The following is a 24732-nucleotide window of genomic DNA, read 5'->3' on the forward strand; positions in this document are numbered from 1 at the left end:
TATGGGCTATTGTGTTTCCTTTACTATTCGCTTATTCAACATGTATTAAAGCCGACACAGCTACACTCCTGTGTGAAAGTGAGACAGTAGTGATCGACTAAATCACTAGATTGATTCGTTTTGGAAGTCGATGATGTTCTCTGGGGGTATGGTCAATTCCTTGTATTGATTCGTCTGAGGTAAAGGTGTTTGCGGAATGAGGGTTTATCTCCCATGCTCCGTTAATACCGCCGTAACCTCGTAAAGCCATCGCGTTCATTTGACCTCGGTGTCAAAGACGAGCGGTGAAAACAAGTTAGAACTACAGTACCCACAACTACAAAAACTACAAATAAAACTACAGTAGAAACACAACTAAATACTAAAATAACTAAATATACAATAACTAATCGTGAGCTTAGAATTATAAGGTTCTATCTCCGTTTAGGGCAGTTCAGAGATATTGAGCGTTAAAGTTTTTACAGTTTTGTGAGATGGAACCGTTGTATTTTATTAATTACTAACTAAAAAATGTAAACATTTAAAAAAATAATACCACACAGGCATTAATAAACACCTAATGGATCAGATTATGTAAAAAACTCAATTTTGACAAAAGTGGAGATAGAACCTTATAATTCTAACGTCGCGTAATGATAACTAAATATACAACTAAAACTACAGTACCCACAACCCCTCTTCGCGTTCAACAAAAGTCACGTGAATAAAGTCACATGTCCCTGTGCTGTGTTCAGCACGAATTTCGCTCCGACTTGCAAATCACAACAGACGAGCCACCGGGAGGGACGAGAAGGGTGAGTCAGAGAACGGCTGCTGTTGTGTCAAACATTATAACATGTTAACCCACTCACCATACGTGATGTGTAATACACTTGACTTGGTCGTTGACGCCGGCAACATTATATGTGAATGGTTGACGCTGTGAGACAAGAGAGAGGTGGTGAAGGTGACGAAGGATGCGATGAGGCTTTCTATAACAACCAGATCAAACTCAGGGCTGACAAGTCTCACGCAATCACCGTGAGACACACGCATTTCAACCAGTTCTCACGCTCTCACGCCGCAACGGTTGTCATTGTGTGAAGATGTCTCTGTGTTGTCGGGCCTCACAGGAGACCGTGGGTACCTCCGACCATGCATGCATGCATGCCTCTCTCTCGTTCATTCACCTCCCAGACCTCTGTAGCCTCTGTGGCCTAGATCACAACTCGTGCTTTTGTTTATTACTGCACGGGTGCAGTCCCCTTTCTCTCCCACCGTCCTGTGAAATGAATGACGACGTGGGGATGGTTTAGTGTCCAGAGAAGGTTTGACGGTAATTGCATGGCTGAGGGGAACACTTTGGACATGCTGCTGCTGCTGCTAATGATGGTGATGGTGTCGTCGATAGTGGGGGGTGGGGGGGGTCTGTTCCCCACCACCCATCACCAGATTGTGGGACATAGAATTCGTCTCTATGTGGTGTGTATATGTGCAGGTTGTGTTCCAAACCAGTACTACTGACAGACCTGATGTACACAATCATAGGCTTGATGATGATGATGATGATGATCAGTGGGTTTACTGAATCAGTAGGTCTACAAGGTTGGAAACAAAAGCCTTGTTCGACCTGTGGACTACCGAACCAGAATAGAAGAGGGAAATGTCATCTTGAGGTTGTCGCATTGTTCCAGCGATGTGTCTTCGTTGGCTATATACTCATAGAAGAGTTGTGACTGCTAAGTGGTCTAAAAAAAGCCTCTTTTGGCCAGTAGCTTTTACACAGGTGCAGCATGCGTGTGCTGACTAAACTTCATCCACAACACCTGACACCTCTTTAGGTCACATACAGGACAATGTTTAGGTTTATGATATGACCATGTTACCTAATATGGCTATCACACGAATACTGTACTATAATCACTCTCTGACGTCGACTTTTATTACAATCATAGCCTACAAGTCGTTGGCTCATAGAGATCTGACGTGTGCAAGACTAGATGGAATCCCACTTATTTGCGTAACAAGCTTTATGGAGTGGTCACAGTCAGGTGTGACACCATCAGGTGTGAGGAAGTAGAGAGTGCTTGCTGCCCCACGAGGGGCCAGGGGGGACAACTCTGAACATTATCCTACGTTGTCTCGTTTGGTATGTGTGCTGAGTATGCAGTCTGTGGTTGCAGGCCTGCTAGATATAGGTATGTGTGTGGACATGGTCAGGGTTCCTCCTACACAGGTCCGGAAAAATCTTTAGTAGGCTAACATATTGATCATTTCCAGACCAGGGAAAAAACCCCATATCTGGAAAAGATGTCTGATAAAGATTTTCAGACATATGCCATATTAGTCTTCAGAATTGTAATAAATACATTTTTTTAAAAGCCAGATAATTAACACTGATGCGTAGCGTGAGCCTATTTTATGTTTGACAGAGGTCATGATGACGCAGATCACGTCACACAACCATTTTTGGACAGATGTGTAAAATATAGGAAAGGAAAACGTGGAGCCGTAGCAACCCTGAGTTGACCTCCAGTCTGTCTAATCAGTCTTTAATCCGTCTCTCTCCACAGGTCACAGAGAAAGTCGACTGTTGGAGATAAACTGACCGGTGGAATCACTCGTGGAATGTTGCACAACATATTCAAATCTTTAACTGCCATCTGACCCTTCATCCTCAACCCTGAGCCCTCCACCCTCCACCCTCCCCTCCCGTACCTGTCAGCACTGGACCGAGGGGGAGATTTGTACAGTTTTCCAGAGTTTTCCAGTGAGACTATCGGGGTGTTTTCAGGTGGTGTTTCTGGGTGGGGGGGTGTGTGTGTGTGTGCTAGCCAGGCGCGGTAGCGGTATCCCATGGCGATTAACAGCGATGTGCCGGACTGGGCTGGAGCAGGGAGTGAGGATCCGGGGGAGAGGGCGTGGCTCCTGCAGAGCCCCAGCGTGGAGACCCTCAGGCCCCCCGAGGACAGGGAGAGGAGGGGGGGGGTGTCGGCCACGGGGGCCGTCTTCATCATGGTGAACGCCGCCCTGGGGGCGGGGCTGCTGAACTTCCCCGCCGCCTTCAACATGGCGGGAGGAGTGACTGCAGGAGTGTTGGTGCAGATGGTGAGAACACTCTGGCGATAGACACACACACACACACACACACACTCTCTCTCTCTCTTGCTCACTCATTTCCACACACACACACACACACACACACACACACACACACACACTCTCTCTCTCTCTCTCGCTTACTCATTTCCACACACACACACACACACACGCACACACACACACTCACACTCTCTTGCTCACTCATTTACACACACACACACACACAAACTCTGTTGATCTCATTCCTTTCCTCACACACACACACACACACACACACACACACACACACACACACACGCACACACACTCTCTTACTCTCACTCACTTACACACACACACACACACACACACACACACACACACTGTCTTGCTCTCACTCACTTCCTCACTCACTCACATGATCTGTACAGTTGCCAGGTCAGTAGTAGTCCGACCACACAACGTTTGACCACGTCAGCATGTTTGAGCTGGTCTAGGGGGAAGCGTGGGTCTGCATCACGGCATCCTGTCTCCTCCTCTGTGTTACAGTTCATGCTGACCTTCATCATCAGCGGCCTGGTGATCCTGGCCTACTGTTCCCAGGTCAGTGTCCGTAACCCAACACACACACACACACACACACACACACACACACACACACACACACACACACCAGCAGCTCACGCTGCGCTCTCTCTCTGCCTCCCTCAATTCACTGTTTCCTGTCTTCTTATACCTCTTATCAGTTCAGATACTCTCTCTTCTGTCCTCTCCATCTCTCCAGCCACTCATCCCCCCCCCCCCCCCCCTCTTTTCTTTTCGGAACCCTCTCTTGCCCTGCCTCTCATGCATACATACATACATACATACATACATACATACATACATACATGCATACATACACACATACACACATACACACATACATACCGTTTTGTCACACTTTCATCCAGTACCCCTTCTCCCCGACCTGGGGGTCCCTGTGTGCTGTGTGCAGGTCAGTAATGAGAGCACCTATCAGGAGGTGGTGCGGGCGTCCTGTGGGAAGGTCACGGGGGTCATCTGTGAGGTCGCCATCGCCGTCTACACCTTTGGCACCTGCATCGCTTTCTTCATCGTCATCGGAGACCAGCTGGACCGCTGTGAGTGACACACACACACACACACACACACACACACACACACACACATACATAGATATGCACACACACACACACACATAGATACACACACAGACATACATAGATAGATACACACAGACACAGACATACATAGATACATAGATATGCACACAGATACACACACAGACACACATAGATACATAGATACGCACACACACACTCGCATAGATACACGCGCACACACACACATAGATACACACCAGGGATGCCGTAGTTGACGAAATGGAAGGTTGTAGGAACTATGTGTATTTGTACGTATTTATACCACGTGAAATGTCTTCTCTCCGCATTCAATTTCGACATCAATGTAGAAAGTGTTATCGTCTGTTATGCCGTTTAAGTGTACCCCTGCTGTGTGTGTGTGTGTGTAGATGTGTAGTAGTAGTGTCGCCCAGCTAATTGAATGTTTTAGTCATGTGACACATTCCTTGCGGTTGTGAGCTCTAACGTGGTCAGCCTGTCATTGAGTAACCAGCACGTGTGCTCTTCTTCTTTGACACGAAGGGTTCATTAAGAGGCGTCTCGTGATGACATATCATATGTCAAATGATCTACCATCCCTGTGTAACAGCCCTTCTCTCTCTGTCTCTCTCACTCTCACTCTCTCTCTCTGTCTCTATGTCTCTCTCTCTCTCTGTCTCTTTCTCTCTCTCTCTCTCTCTGTCTGTCTGTCTCTCTCTCGCTCTGCCTCTCTCTCTGTCTCTCTCTCTCTTTCTCTCTGTTTCTCTCTCTCTCTCTCTGTGTAGTGGTCGCTGCTATGGCTCATGAGCCAGAGTCTATGGTCAGTAGTCACTGGTACACGGATCGCAAATTCACCATCGTGGTGACTGCTGTCCTGGTTATCCTTCCTCTGTCCATCCCTAAAGAGATAGGCTTCCAGAAATACGCCAGGTATATATATAGATATACATGTCTCCTAATAAGAACACTGCTGCACAAACTGGAACACCTTTACACCACGCTCCTTAGTCTACCATTCCGTCAGTCCGTTTTTGGAGACGTTTCTGATTTGATCAATAGAAACAGACTGAGTGTGCTGTTTCTGTTGTTTTGGCAAGGCAAGTTTATTTGTAGTTTATAGCACATTTCATACAACAGGGGCAATTTGCAAAGTGCTTTACATATAGCATTAAAAGAAATACAGAAAAAGAACGATAGTAATAAGAAAAAGAAAAATAGAAATAAAATGGCAAGAGTACATGCATATATATAGAAAATAAATAGATAAATGAATCTATTGAATAAAAAGATTTAGATAAAAGTGTAGTTACTGCAACTGTATTCAAGCGCTGCTCTTCCCAATATTTGTTTTGTAGTGCAATAAGTGTTGTGGGCACCTGGTACGTCACTATCGTCATCATCATCAAGTACATCTGGCCTGATGAAGAGATGAAGCCAGGCTACATCCCCACCAGGTGAGCTCACACATCTACACGTCCCACAGCTCCCTCATTCAGACACCTACACCCGGCGTCCTACATCACATAACAGGATTAGTCTGAACCACACGTTGAACTGCACTTCTTCAGGCCACTCACGTTTTTATGAAAGCACAAACTACAACCTACAGTCCCCATCATGCTTTGCTCGTGTTGATCAGCCAGTGTGTCTGTTACAGCCCGTCCTCCTGGTCCGCAGTGTTCAACGCCATGCCCACCATATGCTTTGGCTTCCAGGTATCTGTGTGTATGTATGTGGGGGGAGGATTTTGGAATGGCATGCGATTGACTTGTTATAACTCGGTTGTAAAATGCTTGAAGTGTTGGAAGTAAGGAATTGAGGAAAAGATCTTTCTCTCTCTGTCTCTCTCCCCCTCTCTCTCTCTCTCTCTCTGTCTAACAGTGTCATGTCAGCAGCGTGCCGGTGTTCAACAGCATGCGCAGGAGTGAGATCAAGCCTTGGGGCGGCGTGGTCACCGTTGGCATGATCATCTGCCTCTTTGTTTACACGGGCACGGGTGAGTAGAGCCCGTCTCATACTGGATCGTTTCCTGTCATTATTGAGAGATGGGATTTTTGCACAAATCCACATCTCAATAATGGCAGGAAATTATCTCCAGTGGCCAAATTCAGCCACTCCAGTAGGCACTTACTCCAGTAGTAGTAAGTTTATTAATTCATTCATATTATTCATTCATGTATTCATTCATAAAATTCATAAAAAATCATCAGGCTGAGGCAAATCTTTTATGTTTTTTATGTTTTGTGCATTATCGGAGGAATACCTGCCGATACAGATATTTCTATAGAAGGTCAATCAATATCAGTCGATCATTTTGGTGCCCCGATATATCGGGCTCTAGTCAGGAGTATAGTGTTTGTATTTCTGGAGTCTGTTATGCATGCATGGGGTTCACACTGTAGAAAAAGTGTGTGTGTTTGTGTGGATCATTGGCTCCGTTCGATTGGCTGTTCCTGTTTTAACGTCTTATATTCCCACCTCAGGTGTCTGTGGTTTCCTGTCGTTTGGTTCTAACGTCAGCCAGGATGTTCTGATGTCATATCCTCCTAATGACATCGTCGTGGCGATCGCGAGAGGCTTCATCATCATCTGTGTCGTGACTTCCTATCCCATACTGCACTTCTGTGGCCGGTAGGTTTTTGTGGCGTACAGCCACCTTTTAACCAATGAAGGACTGATCACCTGCGCAGTTAAGTCTTCTCTATTCATGGTCGTTTAACCAAGAGGAACGTTGTTGACACCACGTTTTGGTTTCTTCAGGGCAGTGCTGGAGGGGCTGTGGCTGCGTTTCCGTGGCGAGGAGGTGGAGGTGTGTGTGCGTCGCGAGCGGAGACGCAGGGTTTTGCAGACGATGGTGTGGTTCACCATCACGCTCATCCTCGCGCTCTTCATCCCCGACATCGGCCGAGTCATCTCCCTCATCGGCGGCCTGGCGGCCTGCTTCATCTTCGTCTTCCCAGGTACGTGTGTGTGTCTGTGTAGGAAAATGTCATCTTTTAGTTTTCATTTTTGGCAGCCTGGGTCATGTTCACAAGCTGGTGGTTAGGGGCTTTCAGATGGTCCACATCTCCAAGAGAAAGGCTAAACAGTTAGCAAGGTATTGCTCCATATCTGCTATTATCGGTAGCCGCTCAATATGGAGACGGCGTTGCTTTTTGTACCCTTAGAGTAGATACTGTTTTTCAGTAATGCTATTGTATCTTTTAACCCACATTTGAAACATCCTCTGTGTTAATGTTATATGTGTACGATGGTTGCTGTACAGTCACAAACGTAAATTAATATCTCCCAATGAACTGATTGCACTGATAGTGTTTGTCCTTAATGCACTTTGTATTTATGTGGACATAAATAAAGCATTTCAAATGTGTGTGTGTGTGTGTGTGTGTGTGTATATATGAATGACATATACCATAATGCCTGTATGTTATGTTTGTTACAGGTCTGTGTCTGATTCAGGCAAAGCTTTCAGAGACAGAGAGCAGAACTGCCAGGTAAGACAAGACTGCGAATGAACAAACATCTGTATCTCTTTAAACGATGAAGAATTCTCCCTAACGCTGATCTCCTCTCTTCCTAGTTGGCACGGGATGGTGGTTTACGGTATCGTCATGGTTACCGTCGGAGCGTTCATCTTTGGACAGTCCACAGCCAACGCCATCTACCATGACATCATCGGCCAACAAAGCAGCCAATAGGGAGCCAGGAAATACTTCACTAGGAGGAGGAGGAGGAGGAGGAGGAGGAGGAAGAGGAGGAGGAGGAGGGGTGGTGGTGGTAGTGATGATCATCAACAGGTCTACGCTGCTATTCTGAACAAAACTGTTCTAAACAGGATGTGGAGATCCAACACACGCACGCACACACACACACACACACACACACACACACACACACACACACACACACACACATAAACACTCCCCCTCCTGAAGCCTCTCTTGCATGCTGTGCACACCTCCTCTCCCTGACGTGCTAATGCGACATAGCATTCGTCTCAGCCATGGAATGCGCCCTCTGATTGGAGTCCTGAGAGCCTTGTGTCTTTTTCGAGAAATAATGCCAATTTAATGTATTTTTAAATTGTATTTATTATTACATTTCGTGGGTACAGTTCTCAGTGTCTTAGCCCAGCCCGTCCTTACGCCTCAGTACTACGTCTGTGTGGACACGCCCACTCTGTCCCTGACCCAGCATGCACTGCGTCACGTCCCTCTCCTGTTTACCTCGCCTCAGGTGTAGTGGACTGAACCCTGACCAATGAGAAGCTGACAGACCCCCGGCCAGTGGGTGAGCATGGGGCGACCCCACCCTCGGTGTACCTCTCTCTGACACGTGTACTGATTATGAGTTACTGGAGGGGGGTCCTGTTTTAAAGATTGTGTCCAAAGCATTTATTTTGTGTTTTAAAGTGATTTTTTGAAATTCCAATGATTTTTAACAAGGTCAATCCTGCTAAAATGTGGTTTACAAACCCGTGTAACAATGTGGCAAGTGTATTGTACTGTATGTGCTCTAAAACAGATTTCCTTGTGTTAGAGAATGTATTGGGCCTGGCTTTAACAAACAAATTGCTGCTTTAACTATTTGTTTTGAGATGTACAGATAGTGGAAAGGGACAAAAAGCAATCATGGTTAAAGGGACTGTTGGCAGCAGTTACGGTTTGACAATAACTTGAATGAGATTGGAAATGCTTGACATGCAATTAATACTTTTTTCTTTATGTTTTATCATTTGTATTCCGTTATTGGAAGGGAAATGAAAATTATGTAATTCTGAACTGAACAAACTCAGTAATTGTAATTGTCAATTTGAACAATAAGCCATCTAGTGTGAATAATTGTTCTGTATTTTAGATCAATGTTTTAATAAATGCTCTGTACAGTAAATACTGGTTTTATTTATTTTTTACCTGTATCTTACCAGGTTAGTCTCATTGAGATTAAGAAACTATTTTACAAGGGAGACCTGGCCAAAATAGCCGCATGCACAGTTGCACACACAGTTTCACCTAGGTGCAACTAGGGATAATTTAACTGCTGGACAATATAGTTACTGTACATGGGAGCTCATATAGTATAGTATGATATATTATGATGTAATATAGTAAGTGTCACAAACAAAACCATAGTATAGTATGACTACATCATACTATACTATGGTCTTTTTTTGTGACGCTTACTATACTACATCATAATATATCATACTATATACATACTATAGTATGTATCTATATCATATTATACATATGTGTGTCCATGTGCTTTTGTATTACAATAAAGGGAAACAATTATTCAGGGAAAAATATTATAATATGTTTTCCTTTGTATGATAGTATGATATAGTATACCAGGAAAAAAATAATAAAGTGAAAAAAAGAAGAGAAAACAAAGATAAGAAAATAACTAAATAATATAAGAATTACTATAAGATTTAAACAAGTAAATACATACAAATATAGACACATATATGCCTAGATTAAAACAATGTTGATGAATAAAGTCACCCGCGGTACTCTAGTCTAGACCACCATTCGTGCCAGCGCTGACCAGGAGGAGCTAGGCTGCCCTCTGCTGGTGGGAAAGCGTACATGCATGGTCTCCAAACAGAATCACGCGTCTCAGAAGTATTGCCGTGCATCCTTCTCAAAATGCTTCGGCTCGCTCCAAGACTGGGCTGATATCATCCCACTAAGTGTCGAGCCTAACTAAACAACCTGTCCATGTTAACACCAGCTCATGATCAGTATGGAAACGTACGTATTAACTTGTTTTATTTAACGTAGCGCACCGGTTGGGTCGGCCAGACGCACCAGTAGGGACATTCCTTATGTAGCCAAAAGTTAACAACATACTAAACTCATAACACTCACTGGTGCTTCTCATACTCATCATGAACTGGTGTTAAAATCACCATCGACTACCAGTTGCAAGCTTTAGAAATGAAAGAACCGAGCCGTTTTATTGGTTCTTTTGGGTTTACAAATGACATACGGAGCTATCCTGAGGTTCACGGACCGTGGGTCAACAATGTCTTGCGCCTTTGTGATGTCATCCGCGATCGTTTGTGACAGGTATCGTTTGTGATAGGTAGCACTGTCAGACTATAAATAGAGGTGAAACCTGGGCTCACGTCAGTCCGAAAATAACATTCGATGCGTTCAACAGTTGATGCGCTCTTTGTATACTGTGGCTATTTTAACGAATTTGAGCTTCCGTCATGGAAGACTGATCAACAAGGTCTGTACATATTCTGAAGTTAAGAATGTAGGTGTGATTATAGATTCCGACTTAAGCTTTGAGCCTCACATCAAATCTATCACTAGAAATACTTTTGATCATCTACGGAATATTGCAAAAGTTCAATTTTCTCCGGCAAGCTGATGCAAAAGCGTTAATGCATCCTTTTGTTATTACCCGTTTGGACTATTGTAACGGTCTCCTTTCTGGTCTTCAGAAGAGAGCTATTGGCCAGCTGCAATTAGTCCAAAATGCAGCAGCGAGAGTTTTAACCAAAACTAGCAAGACGAGCTCATAACTCCTATTATATATTAGAGACTACACTGGCTTCCTGTTAAATTCAGAATAGATTTCAAGATCCTTCTGCTTGTTTATAAAGCTCTCACTGGCACAGCACCAGAATATCTGAAATACCTTTTGCTAGCATATCAGCCCAGTAGAGCTCTCAGGTCTTCTGACGCTGGTTTTCTCTGTGTACCACAAGTACAAAAGAAGAGATTTGGTGAGGCTGCATTCTCATTTTATGCACCCAAATTGTGGAATGCACTGCCAGTTTACATTAGGGATGCAACCTCAGCAAATATGTTCAAGTCAAGACTAAAAACCCATCTTTTTAATATTGCTTTTAAATGACTAAATAATTAAATTATGATTATATATGATAATATAATTGAGCTGCAACATTTGCAGGAAACGCGCTATACAAATAAAAGTTGTTATTATTATTATTATTATTATATACCATTATACCTGAATGCTATCATGCAGCGTGTTCTGAAGAAGTTTTTTATTGGTGTGATAGGTGTCTTAACAACAGACATGTTAGAGACATGTAGAAACAGCTTATCAAAGCGTAACAACAGACATGTTAGAGACATGTAGAAACAGCTTATCAAAGCGTAACAACATTGTCTTTGGTTGTTGCAGATTGAAAGATCATCCCCTGCACTGGTGAAGAGAAGATGATCTTACAGAGTATTCACGAGCCAGGCGAGGGCTCAGAGACAGTCAGGTAAGGCCATTAACCAGCCAGACAGTGTTGCCAGATGGGATTGTTTTCCAGCCTAACCACAGTCTAAAAGCCGCCCAGTGTGATCATAAGTAGCCAAATTGGGCGGGAATACGGCCAATCTAACGGCAGTCAGATATGGTCATTAACTAGTCAGGGATAAGGCCATTAACCTCCTGGCCAATTGGATTAGTCCAAATGTAATGTCCACTGTTTCAACCATCCGTTATTTGGTTACACATAAACTCAGCCATATGATTTGATTCAGATTCAGATTCAGATTCAGACAACTTTATTGATCCCACTGGGGGCAATTCAGACACTCATTCAGACACAAACAACATACAACAGTACAATGTCATGTCAAGCATTGTTTAGTAAACAGACAACAAGGTCATTAAAGGGCACCTTTTAGATGTGTAAAAAAAGAAAAAAATCAGATCAGATCAGAAAAATAAAAGAACTGCTCGACTAAGAACAGTGCCTGGTAAGTCTACTTGAAGTAGTCACCATCTGAGTTAAGTAGTCTGATAGCTGAAGGGATGGCCAGAAGGCAACAGCGAAAAGTGGTGGGTCAGAGCATGGAGGGGTTGGCTGATAATACTAGTTGCCTTTTTAACCACCTGGTCCTCCCAAAGGAAACACGGGTCTCTGTGTTTGACTCCCGTTATTTTGGAGCACACTTTGCTGGATGTCATGGAAACGCTAGTTGTAGTATTCAAAACTCCCATTGGATTATGTGTCATTTTGTCTATTTGACCCATTTTTGCACATGTTGGAGCCCCTAGAATGAGACTGTAAAAGGTGATGTTGCTTTTATTTATCTGTCCCTCTCCTCTGTTTGTGACCATAGCAGCCGGTCCCAGTCTGCTGACCTGCCCTCTGAAGCTGAGAGTGAGATGGTTAGTTTGTCATGACTTTTACACATGGTGTTATCCACCTCATCCCATGAGTGTGATCATTGAACATAATGATGTGGTTAGCTATGTAGTGTTTAGAGAACAATATACTGTAGCCTGTCACCTGTGGTAGCCTGTGCATTCAAACTCTGTGACCTGTTATTGAATTAACTTCTCATTAGGAGGAGTGGAATCTCAACAGCACGATGGGATGTTCAGAGATCAGAGATCAGAGGACCTATGTTACACTGGTCGTCAACTTCCTGGAGAACATAACAGAAGAGTATGTTCTCTCTCCCTTTGCTAACCATTAATCCCTCTACGCAATATGATCCTATTTTAAACTAGATTGATTGACTGTTCATCGTTGTGTTACTATCACTTACAAATCTTACAATATTGTTTCCAGGCAATGGATCTTGATCCGTGATGGCGAATTTGACCCGGTAAGATTTCCACTGATGTGTAATTCAGAACATCATTACTACTCTGCTCTGAATGTAATGTAAATGTACTTTATGTTTCGTAAGCTTTTTCACGAACTGCACCCCGCCTCTGGAACTCTCTCCCTCAACCACTCAGAGACTCACCCTCACTCTCCACTTTTAAATCCCACCTCAAAACCTACCTGTCCTCCCATGCATACAACCTCCCCTAACCCTAACCATCTCCCCTAACCCTGCCACCCCCCATCCCCCCTGGACATTGCTACGTTAATTGTTCCCTGTGCCAGTTCGTTAACTCTGTGTTCTATGTGCTCATGCTTTCTGTTGCTCGTTTTTTCTACTAACTCTCTGTCCAGTAGACTTGAGACACTTGAGAGACGTACGTCTAACACCCCCTCTCTTCTTTGTGGTTGTACAGGAGATGAAAGCACAGCTGGTCACCCTGTCTCTGAGGGTCTTCCAGCTGCTCTCAGCGGACGCGATGCAGCTTGTCCTGCCAGGCCTCTACCAGGTCCTGGGGGTCGAGGGGCGTGGTGCGACGCCAACGAGATCCTCGTCGGCTTCGAGCCGGAAAATCCACAAGACTCACTCCCAGTCATTAGAGGTTCTGTTTGATAAGGCTGAGTTTCCTGAGTGGAGTGGTGGTGGGAGGTCCTCCGCCACCCAGATAAGTAAGGAGAGCCGTGTGGTTGGCCACGGTGGGTGCGATACGCCCCTGCCTACGAGACTGAGGTAAGTTCACAAATATTCTTCCTTGTTAGACTTGTTATTTTCTCCTCATAAAGTGTTTGATGTTTGTAGCTATTTACATGTTTTAAATGCTATACATAAGTTCTACAAGACTTCTATACTGGTATACGTCTGGTAAGGCGTTATTTTAGTCCTACTGCCACTCATAATGACTTGGTATTTACTCTGTATTTACTTGGTAACAACGGGTACTTGGTCATGTTTTAACCAACTTGGAAAATGACAATTGCCACTTGTTAGTATTTGTTACAATGAATTACCCATCAACCAAGTGATTGTTGTTGTTGCTGTTGTTGTTGTTGTTGTTGTTGTTGTTATTAAGGTAAGGTAGTTACAGTTACCATTATAAATTAGTTTCCAAGTAATAAGTAATAACAAATTCTATGAATCTATCACTCCCGTACCATATAAATCAATCTAAGAAATGTAAGTCTGAACGGTGAGGATGTTTCTGTGTTATGTTTTAAGGAGCCCAGCCCCTCAGTCTGAGGTGCAGACAGAGCCCCTGGACTCCTCTATGGTGTCTCAGAGGACCGCCTCTTCACCTGGACTCCTCTACGGTGTCTCAGAGGACCGCCTCTTCACCTGCCTCCACAGCAGGCTGCAGCAGTCTCTCACGGCCCTGGCCAGGAGTTCACCTGCTAGCTCCTCTCCTGACCTGACCGCTGCCATGGTAGTGGGTGTGGTCAGACAGATTGATCGGGTCATATCAGAGGCCCTTCAGGACGGATGCTCACCTGTGCCCTCCCCGGTGACGTCACGATCAGGAGAGGAAGACTCACCTGTGCCCTCCCCGGTGACGTCACGATCAGGAGAGGAAGACTCACCTGTGCCCTCCCCGGTGACGTCACGATCAGGAGAGGAAGACTCACCTGAGCCCTCCCCGGTGACGTCACGTTCAGGAGAGGAAGACTCGCGCTCCCAGACCACTGAGGAGATGATGAGGGAGGTCGATGCCAAGCTAGAGACAATCACCCTCGGAGAGTGGGGTGGAAAGACTGATGAGGAAAATGACATCCTGAAGGCAGGAGATCCCTCCCCTGACTCCCCCCACTCCCCCGACTCCTCCCACTCAAGGTGCTCCTTAAAGGCCAGACGGTCAGGACGGGAGGTCACGTTGCCTGGCACTCCTGTCCCCGATGAGACGCCAGAGCCTGTATGTCCGATTATAAGGCGTACAGTTATTCCGGACTCAAACCTTCTTGACTACGTACGTGACTTTTTGCCACGTACACTGATGGAAAAAATCAGGAAAATTGCCGCAGCAATAGCCGGGAAGATGGTGCTGAGAAGTATCAAGAGAACGGGGACTGATGAACTCCCCTCTGCTGCTGCGGAGGTGGAGAGCCTGATCTCCACTGGGACCCTCCACCAGTTCACCAGCGAATACGCAGAGGAGGTGAGCCACCTCGTTAGCGATAGCCGCAGCACTCCGCATGTCCTGACGTGGACAGCAGGTAGGAGTTCAGATTCGGTTCTGTCAAGCCTGCGATGGGGACGGAAGCAAGCCGTCGCAGCCAGGAGCATGTCCTCACAGCTCCTCCATATCTTTGCGGAGGAATCGGTACACCAATTGGTTAGGAATCTGCAGCCGGCGTCATCGGAGAGGGGTGATGGAGATACGGCCGTCTCTGGTCGTCTCCCAGCCCAGAGGGAACAGGGCACCTCTATGGGCACGGTCGATCCTATACAGATTGATCAGACCGAGTCAGATGATGATGAAACCGTGTGGATGATGATAGACCAAATGATGGACGCCCTTTCTGTTGGCTCCAGTCCAAGTCTCATCACGGCTGCAGACATGCTGGAGGAGGACACAAGTGGTACATCACGTGACATCCTAACCCTGTCGCAGAGAGTTTCACCCCGGGATCGTCACGTGACTCCAGACACCCTGGAACGTGGCCCCCCCTCCCCTGCCCAAGTCGTGCCAGACTTGGACAAGGATGATTACAGCTGCCTAGTGCACTTGTTGTGCGTCAAACTGCTGGGGGACGTGTATCCCACCGCATCTGAGAGCGACGTGGGCGAGCAGTGCAGAGGCGTCCCGGCCAGGGTCCTCTCAGAGTTCTGCTCAGCGTCAGGTCTCTCACAGACTCAGGCCTATCCTCAGGGTCTGAAGATCCACAAGATCCACAGGAACGTGCACAAGGAGCTCGTGCAACAGTTTGGTGGTGTGGAAGGACTCCGGACGTCTGTGGAGTCAGATGATCCAGAGATTGTCGATGTTTTGGTGACGTCATTGACGAAGGAGCTTCTCGGCGCGTGTGGTGCAGCACAGGCAGCCAAGAAGAGAAAGAAGAGAAAATTATTCTCAGACATGAAGTCACCTAGAAGCTGGTTTACCAACATGAAGGTATATTACACATACTGTAGATCTTTCAAAATGTTAATTGATAACACTGCCTTGTCTTTAACTAATTGATACAGAATTACATATTTATATTCATATGTGTAGTATTTTAGTTTGTATAATTGCATTGCTTTGTTGGGATTGATAAGCTGCAACAGGTATGGCACTTCCATTTGCACCTTTTCTCAACATTCAGGGCTCCAAGAAAGTTGGCAACAAGGAATGCAGTCCTCAGGAATCGCTGAAGAGCCAACCTCAAAGCTCTTCCACGCCTGTATCCTCTACAGGTAAGTAAACCACTGCTCTGTCAAGATTAAATATATAACCCCATGTACTATTCGATTAAAGATTTTGCACATTCAGCTGAATTGACGAGAAAAGCTGCTCACCTATACCATCGTCCTGTCTCTGCAGAGTCCTTCAAAGGGAAAGATGACTCCTCTCCTCCAACAGAGAAGAGTAGTAAAACGTCCCTCTTCACCAGGATGAAGAGAAGAGCCTCCAAAGTTATATCAAGCCTGTTCTGTTGCCGAATGACAACCGAATGATAATCACCAGTGATGCATAATACAAAATAATTGGATTAATTTCATCTCCATTCTTTATTGCAATAATAATTTAGTTAATTATTTTCTAACAAGATCAAAGAGCAAGTAAATATGGACAATTGTGATTTAACATTGGCAGCCTACAAATTTTAAATAGTTCTACAAAACAGAACCCCTTTGTAAAATGTGATAGAATTCCCACCATTGGTAATTAAAGAGTTCAATGTCCAGCAGAGAAAATTATATACAAATGCATTATTTAAATTAGAGAACTAATTAGAATTCATTAGTAGGGGGTTTGCAGTGTCTCTGCATTTAAACTATTCATAGTTTTCAGTCACGTGACTGGCGCAGAGCCCTGGAGGGAAAAACACAGTGGAAACTCTGTAGAACTGCAGCACTGACCTGTCATTTCCCCACCTGTTTCAAGCAACGATTATTTAGATCACCTCTCAAAAGAAGAAAAACAAAGATATGTGAACAAACTACACATTTTGGACACTTGCAATCCATATACAGCACCCGCCGATGTATTTCAATCACTATAAACAGTCGCTGCCAGATCTCCAGTTCGGTGATGTCTACATATATCTTGTGGAGAATCCTTCCCCTTACACTGCCGCCAGGATGAAAGCGTACAAAAGTACAGACAGTTATCTGTTTTTTTTTAATCTGGATGGGTCAATAATGCTAATGTTAACTAGCTAGCTAAAGGACCTACACAACCAACTCCAAGCTGGTAGCCTCCACAAAAACAAACCATGTCAGAACGATTATGCAAAGATAATGACTAAAAATAGAATAATTAGTCAAAGTCAGCTTTATTGTCAATCCAATTGTTACACCCACCATATAGGTCCCTAGCATAAGAATGACAATTGAGAATGTACTTTAAATAGCAAATAGTTGTATTACATTAGTTCAGCTTCACAATCCAGGCCCACATTGACCTCTCTCCAAAGAACCTCAGTTATTATTACCAGGGCAGGGGTTATATTCACTGCTAGGCTGCAGCTACACACTGTAGGAAAGGGTTGTTCACTGCACACACCCGTAGGGAAAAGACTTTGACACTCTGGGTAAACAAGTTTACACACGTGATAGGATTCACTGCAATCATTTATAAACATGGCACACTTAAACCTTTGAATGGACTGAACTCATGTGTTGAATTATTAATGATATGTTTTGAAAAAGTAGTATAGTAGAGGTAGTACTAAGATAAGACAAGATAAGATAAGATGGTAAGTAAGATAAGATACAGTATGTGATTTTGAGACATGATGAATATATCATCATAATGTAAATCATTTATAACTGTAGCACATCTACACATACATGCACATAGGACACACACACACACACACACACACACACACACACACACACACACACATACACATACACATACACATACACATACACATACACATACACATACACACCTCTTGGAGTGGAGAGACAAAAGAAAAATAAATGATTCACTGTCCCATTACTTACACACACTGTGTGTGTGTGTGTGTGTGTGTGTGTGTGTGTATAACCATGTGAACAGGAAGGTTAACTCACTGTGGTGTGTAGGGGTGCATGCCTCGGGTGTGCATCCAGCTGTTCCAGTCAACCTTGTTCAGAATGTCTACCTGAGAGAGAGAGAGAAAGAGACAGAGAGACAGAGAGAGAGAAAGAGACAGAGAGAGAGACAGAGACACACAGAGACAGAGAGACAGGGACAGAGACAGAAAGAGACAGAGAGAGAGAGAGAGAGAGAGAGAGAGAGAGAGAGACAGAGCAACAGAGAGAAAGAGAGAGACAGAGAGAGACAAAGAGAGAGAGAGAGACTAATTCAGGGACATTAGCATGAGTCACAATGAGCCCCCGTCCTCTGATTTCTACCTGGGCCAGCCTTCCGTGGCTGCAGGGCTGTGGTACCTGAAGCGTTTGAGGTGCAGGCGGAGGAGCTGAGGCAGCTTGTGGACCATCAGCTGTTTCTGAGCTTCAGTCAGGATGACGGGCTTGGAGGAGAACCGGCGACGTTTACCTGAAGACAACAGTTACCTCACACTGCACCACTAGAGGGAGCACTTCTGAAGACAACAGTTACCTCACACTGCACCACTAGAGGGAGCACTTCTGAAGACAACAGAGTTACCTCACAGTGACCACTAGAGGGAGCACTTCTGAAGACAACAGAGTTACCTCACAGTGACCACTAGAGGGAGCACTTCTGAAGACAACAGAGTTACCTCACAGTGACCACTAGAGAGAGCACTTCTGAAGACAACAGAGTTACCTCACAGTGACCACTAGAGGGAGCACTGCAGCCTGCACCAGGGCATGGGTGTGTGTGTGTTTCTGAAGTTGAATCTAAAAGTTAACAGTTAATAACAATTAAGTGGTGCATTTCTGTAAATGCAATGTAAATGTTTCTAAGCGTGCGCGCACGTGTGTATGTGTATGTGTGTGTGTGTTTGCAACTTTGTTCACCCTCGGCATGATTGAATCACTCATTCACAGGTGTCAGGTAACAGGGACTTTATTAATCAGGTGTTGATGTTTGATATGCAGTGATGATAAAACCACCAAAGAAACAGACCATTAGACAAACATATAATATCACATAGATCTTCTCTATCTCTCTCATATTACATTCACAGTCAACCTTTTTTGCTCCGTTTTTAAGCATATCTGATTCCCTTTGCAAACCATTAAATCAATAACATTACTATCAAACGCACATCCTGTTAAATGTAATTACGTCACACACGTGCATAGACTGAGGGGGCACAAGTTGTGTTCACTCTGTACACACCCAGTATTCATTACACTCAAAATCCCCAAAATACTTTTAACAAAAATACAGTATAAGAGCATCTGATTTATAATCATTTGAACACCCTGAGAAGTCAAACAACCTCATGTATAGAGTCATATCTTCTTATGGAGCTGCTGCATATTCACCATCTCTAGCAGATACACCGATAGCACAAATTATATAACAAAAGATAACCAGTTCAGAAATTACACTGTTTGGTAAATTATACCATAACCTTCCCTAGTGACTGACAACAGATAAAGATAATTCTAAATGCTTATTTTACTGCTTGGTCAGAGTTGAAGGTTGAAAATCAGTCAGTGTGATTGACAGGAGAGATGATCAGAGGGGCAGAGTTTTTACCACCATCATTATTACAGGGGCTGAAGTATGGATAGAGTTTCTCAGTGAAGGTGCAGCCAGTGAAAGAGTAGATCAGAGACCTGGCCTCCACATTATAAAAGGAGACCTGGCCCTCCTCATAATCCACAAACACCCCCACCTTCTGGGGCTTCTCTCTCAGGGACAGGGGGACACCAGGGCCAGCGAGTGCCCTGTACTTATTTCCATTCCTCAAACGGACAGTCCAGTATCCATTCTTAGGGCTCAGTGTGAAACTCCCCTTCCTGTTGATGGACTCTCTGGCCACTCCTACCTCCCACCGAGTCTTCTCCATCACCTCCACTTCATAGTAAAACCTCCCTGAGGAGAAACCCTCCTTTCCTAAAACACTGAAACAATCAGAAAACCTCTCTGTGTTATCAGGGAGATTCTTTCTTGTGTCTCCTGATCTAACTTGTTTCCCATCCTCAGACAGAATGAGATTAGGACTTGCTGTATCAGGGTCCAGAGTCACGTTCACTGCATACTGCTGACTTCTCTTCAGCTTGACTTCAGGCAGCTTCTCCATCTCTGTATTCAGTGTCTCCTCCAGCTGAGACAGAACTCTCCTCACAGACTCAACATTCAGATCACTGTGAACACTGACCTCAGACCAGTCCTTGGTGTGTGGAGGGGTGGACAGGGATGGGAAGCTCTGGAGGAGGTGGAGGTGGTCCTCGGTGTGTGAGAGCTGCTCCAGCTCAGTGCTTCTCCTCTTTAGCTCAGTGATTTCCTGCTCCAGCTCTTTAATCAGCCCTTCAGCCCACCTCTCTGCTGCTTTCTGCTTCTCCCCGATCACTTCAAGGAGCTCAGCCTGGCTTCTCTTCATGGAGTCCACCAGAGCAGTGAAGACCTGTACGCTGTCTGCTTTCTCTCTATCGGCATCTTTCTTACTAAGATCTACTGAGTGTTTGATCTCTGAAACCTTCTGCAGTCGCTCCTGGATCATCTGCTGAACATCTGCCTCTGTCTTCCCCAGCTGAGCCTTCCTCTCTCCATACTCCTCCTCTATGGGGACGGTGTCATGGGTCTTGTGGTCTGTCTCAGTGCAGAACTGACACACACACATCTGGTCACTCCTACAGAACAGTTCCAGGAGTCTGTCATGCTTCTTACACATCCTGTCTTCCAGGTTCTCCACAGGGTCGATCAGCTTGTGTCTCTTTAAGCCTGCGACTCTCTGATGAGGCTCCAGGTGAGTCTCACAGTAAGAGGCCAGACACACCAGGCAGGACTTCAGAGCCTTGGACTTCTTCCCAGTGCAGATGTCACAGGACACTTCTCTAGGTTTGACAGGTGTGTCTGTGGCTGGGCTGCTGGTTGCCTTCACTTCAACTGACTTCCTAAACTGAGCGGCCATCTCAGAGATGAAAGTATTGACAAAGAGATCTGGTCTCTTACCAAATGTCTTTTTACACATTGGACACTGACACAGGTCATTGCTGTCCCAGTACTTTCTGATACAGGCCATGCAGAAGTTGTGTCCACATGGAATAGTGACAGGGTCAGTGAACACATCCAGACAGACAGAACACAGGAACTGCTCCTCAGACAGGAGACTGCTGGAGGAAGCCATATCTAGAGAGACCAGAGGTGACACCATAAAACATTTCCTGGAATCAATCAGATCTCAATAGTTTCAGCTATGGAGCTGTCAAGACCAATAATTATAACATTATTCTACATCACATAGAAAATAGTCCTTCAACCAAATCAATAAGTTTTACATACTGAACTGTCTATAAACAAAACTGGTAGAGAGTGAACACAAGAGTTTATCTTGACTTGTCATTGTAAGTCTCTCAACTCACCTGTCTGTGATTCTGTGAGAGTGTGGATGCTGTCTCTGTCCTTTATACTGTATGGGTGATAGATACCTGTTTGAGAACGATATCTAACAAGTTTGAGAGTCTGCTCTCGTCCACGATACACTTCCGGTCTCTACACAGTTTAGTTTCATTTCAGCCAACTGACGCTGAAATGCTCCTCCCCTCATCCAGCTCTTCTCCCTGGAACTTAACCCTTTACAGGGCTGATCTGTTTCTAACATGTGGTTTTAGTAGGGCTAATGTTCATTGTCGCCATTGACGGTACATATTACTAACTTTATGTTATTTAGAAAATAAATGGAATGAAATCTTCGTGTGAAAGTCGTGTGAAAAAATCGTATACACTTGAATAAAAGTCTCGATTTGTTATGAATTGGTAAACGCATGGGACATCAGGGAGGAGCAGTGGCCTATCAGCTGACCTGAATCTGGTTGCAAAACACGGGGGAGGGACTTATTACAAAACAGTTCCTCGTGGATCTGTGTTTTCCAAAGCAGTTTTCAAAATAAAAGACTTAAAACATGAATGGAAAGTGATGAGATAAAAAATATTTGTTCTAAAATGTTTTTACTGAAATAAGCACAAATTACCCAACAGAACGTACGCCTATATAGCCTATAATAATAATTTAAAAAGTAATTTCGACATATGGAATCACATGGAATTGTACACATGCCTATTGTGTAAAGGCTAAACTGGACTGTACGTAGAAGATTTCAATTCATCACTGGTAGCACTCTACTCTGCAACACTTCTAGAATACATTTCAGGGGTATCCCATCATTGTTGCTAAAGGAAAATCCAGGCTTATTTTTGATAACTCTCGTGAGACTTAACAGAATAAACCAGAATTTGTATTTAGCAACGTTGATGGAATACCCCCCAGGTGAGTTTGATTCTAAATCTATTGTAGTGGCCATTTTTAAAGTTCCAATTTGTTCAGCATGAATCACAATTTAAAAAGGCCACTGATGCACCGCTTCAAGCTCATGCAATTAAGAAGTCCGGTACCAGGCAAGATTCACGTTTTAGTCCAGATTGAATCCATTGTAGCAAGTTTAACATACAGCTACATTTTCCACATTGCTCTGCTAAAAAAAACATGTGCCCTCCATCATGGAGGCTCCATGGTGCAAACCTGACACTGACACACCCGTCTCCTATAGCCTACTAGTGTTCACAAAAAAACACAAATGCATTTTTTCCCGTTTCTAAATAAATTATAGACTCAAACAAAAAATAGCTCCTACAGCAATGTCATGTTGTTGCCTATTTTCTCCGGCCATCGAGCTTTTATTTTGGAAGAAATCTCATTTACATTAACCGGTAGTAGGTGGGCGGATTCCACTACTGGAGCTCAGAGGTGTCCTGGCGGCAGAAGTGAGCTGTTCCACAGACCTTTCAGATTGGACAGGCTGCGGTGTCGTCTTCATACGATTTAGAGGAGGGAATTGAATGCTGACATGGAACCAGAGCACATTGAACTTGACAGTGATGTGCAACCGCATTTATTACACGTAAGCCAAACTCAGAGAAACCTTGTGTACCGCCACCACACACGATATGTGCTGTTCATGTAAGCAAAGAGGAGGGTGCTATGTGCTCCAGTGTTTCCCACAGGATTCTGTGAGACTACGGCGGGTGGACCATGTCTTAAAAATACGTTTATCTTCACACTGCAGAAAGCCAAATTGCAGAAAGGGCTGTAAAAAAATATAACCTAGCTAGTAGACAGTTACATTCCAGATGTGCCAGCTAATATTGGCTACCATAGACAATGCTATATGCAGTATGCCAACATACGAAACATTGAAAGAGCCCACAAGAGAAGGGAAAAATCAGTACAGGAGGCTGCAGGTTTGTTTTATAGCAATATAAGTTATTTATAAGAACAATATGATATAAACAAGCTAAGATATGACATGAACAACAAGGCATCAATGGGTCAGGGTCAGCCCTGTCAGGTCAGGTCCAGAAGATGTGCAGTGCAGTCCAGGGCTGAGCATCTGGGGTTACCTGGGGAAACAGATTAGGAGAGTTTTAAATAAACTAGGCTATAACTTTGGAAGCATTACTACTTTTACTTTTACTATTGTTGTGGGAACAGTGAGGAAGATAGACATAGGGGAAATGCTGGTCTATAGTCTGGGACCCTTTCCTGCAGCAATTGCGAACAGAGATGGCTCTCTTGTGAAAACTGACAAAGCCAAATTAATGCACTTTCTAGAAGGATCAGTAAATCCACCAGCCACAGTTGAAATCCCTGATGGCTCAACCTGGGTGTGGGATGCAATGGCACTAGTACTATGAAACCCCAAGATACATACAAGATTTGCCAACAGTGCACTAATGTACCTGATCAATGCAGCCAAAGTGAGTAAATCTAAAGTGGTGCATTTTGTCCCTGACACCTACAAAACACTGAGTATAAAGAACGCAGAACGAGGTCGACGAGCAACAAAAGGATGTCAGTTGACAACAATATATTCAGCTGACCAGAAGACACCAAGACAATGGTCCAAGTTCTTGGCTTGTGGCCAAAACAAAGAAAACCTACAACAGTTTATTTTTGAGACATGGTCCAAGTCCAGGAAAGACCAAATTCAAGACATCACTTTGATTGTTGGACATGGGTCTGAGTGTCATGCGATCAGAGTCAACAGCAGTGGCACAGAACTTGAGGTTTTACCACTACTCACACTGTTCCAGGGCTTAAAGTTCTCCGGCACGGTTCCGGATTTCCGGCGCGGGGGAACATTGAGCAAAAAAAAAAATCACATGCTATTTGTTTACATCGTAATTTAAAGAGTCATCTTCAGCAATGAGACAGTTCCGCCTACCAATCACATTGCTCAAGCCAACCAACGACTTCTAGCCAATCGGAGGCAGAGTAGTGGGGCGGGCCTTAAGAAGTTTGAATGAGTGTAATGTTAGCTTGTAGAGACGTTCGCTTTTAGCAGCCCGCTATCTCGCTAACTTTAGTAAGAGTCTATTAAAATGGAAGCCAAGTTTCTTAAACCTGGCGAAGACACAGCTATACTAGAACGAGGAGTAAGGAATAAATGGCGCTGGGCATGGATAGAGGAGAGTAGCAGGGTTTTTCCTGCATAGAGAACTATGAGGCGGCCGCCTCCAGCTCTCGACAAAACTCTGACGGTCGTATTTTCTACAAGCGTTGCACTCGGTGGATTTCAATTGCGGCATTGCGCCGACGTAGTGGCGGGGGCGCTGTTTCGCAAATAAGTTAGCTTTCGTGTTTGCT

At 44.5% G+C, this 24732-nt stretch overlaps 4 protein-coding genes across 4 annotated transcripts; 3 read left to right on the forward strand and 1 right to left on the reverse strand.

Moving 5' to 3' along the window:
• Positions 1-2835: 2835 nt before the first annotated feature.
• On the forward strand, positions 2836-7900 carry slc38a7 (solute carrier family 38 member 7; the record flags this gene model as incomplete). The annotated part of the gene is made up of 11 exons (XM_080539762.1): positions 2836-3087; positions 3610-3663; positions 4058-4202; positions 4988-5132; positions 5558-5656; positions 5860-5917; positions 6084-6198; positions 6686-6833; positions 6963-7162; positions 7645-7696; positions 7783-7900. 11 exons carry the CDS (start codon positions 2836-2838, stop codon positions 7898-7900), a joined length of 1386 nt encoding a protein of 461 aa, XP_080395888.1.
• A 3467-nt stretch (positions 7901-11367) lies between these two features.
• Positions 11368-14689, forward strand: LOC308165614 (uncharacterized protein; the record flags this gene model as incomplete). Its single annotated transcript, XM_080539763.1, has 7 exons — positions 11368-11454; positions 12305-12353; positions 12533-12633; positions 12760-12796; positions 13215-13528; positions 14015-14570; positions 14624-14689. Exons 1-7 carry the CDS (start codon positions 11405-11407, stop codon positions 14687-14689), a joined length of 1173 nt encoding a protein of 390 aa, XP_080395889.1. The 5' UTR covers positions 11368-11404.
• Positions 14690-14737: 48 nt separating this feature from the next.
• Positions 14738-16614, forward strand: LOC308165233 (uncharacterized protein). The gene is made up of 3 exons (XM_080539376.1): positions 14738-15902; positions 16096-16186; positions 16314-16614. The coding sequence occupies exons 1-3, from the start codon at positions 14784-14786 to the stop codon at positions 16445-16447; spliced, it is 1344 nt and encodes a 447-aa protein (XP_080395502.1). The 5' UTR covers positions 14738-14783; the 3' UTR covers positions 16448-16614.
• A 2462-nt stretch (positions 16615-19076) lies between these two features.
• Positions 19077-21493, reverse strand: LOC308165105 (E3 ubiquitin-protein ligase TRIM21-like). The gene is made up of 2 exons (XM_080539207.1): positions 21452-21493; positions 19077-21218 (listed from the first exon to the last, which is right to left on the reverse strand). The coding sequence occupies exon 2, from the start codon at positions 21214-21216 to the stop codon at positions 19573-19575; it is 1644 nt and encodes a 547-aa protein (XP_080395333.1). The 5' UTR covers positions 21217-21218; positions 21452-21493; the 3' UTR covers positions 19077-19572.
• Between the last annotated feature and the right edge of the window lie 3239 nt (positions 21494-24732).

Source organism: Nansenia antarctica (assembly GCF_963989245.1).
Source record: "Nansenia antarctica genome assembly, chromosome: 9".
NCBI classification, from domain to species: Eukaryota; Metazoa; Chordata; class Actinopteri; order Argentiniformes; family Microstomatidae; genus Nansenia; species Nansenia antarctica.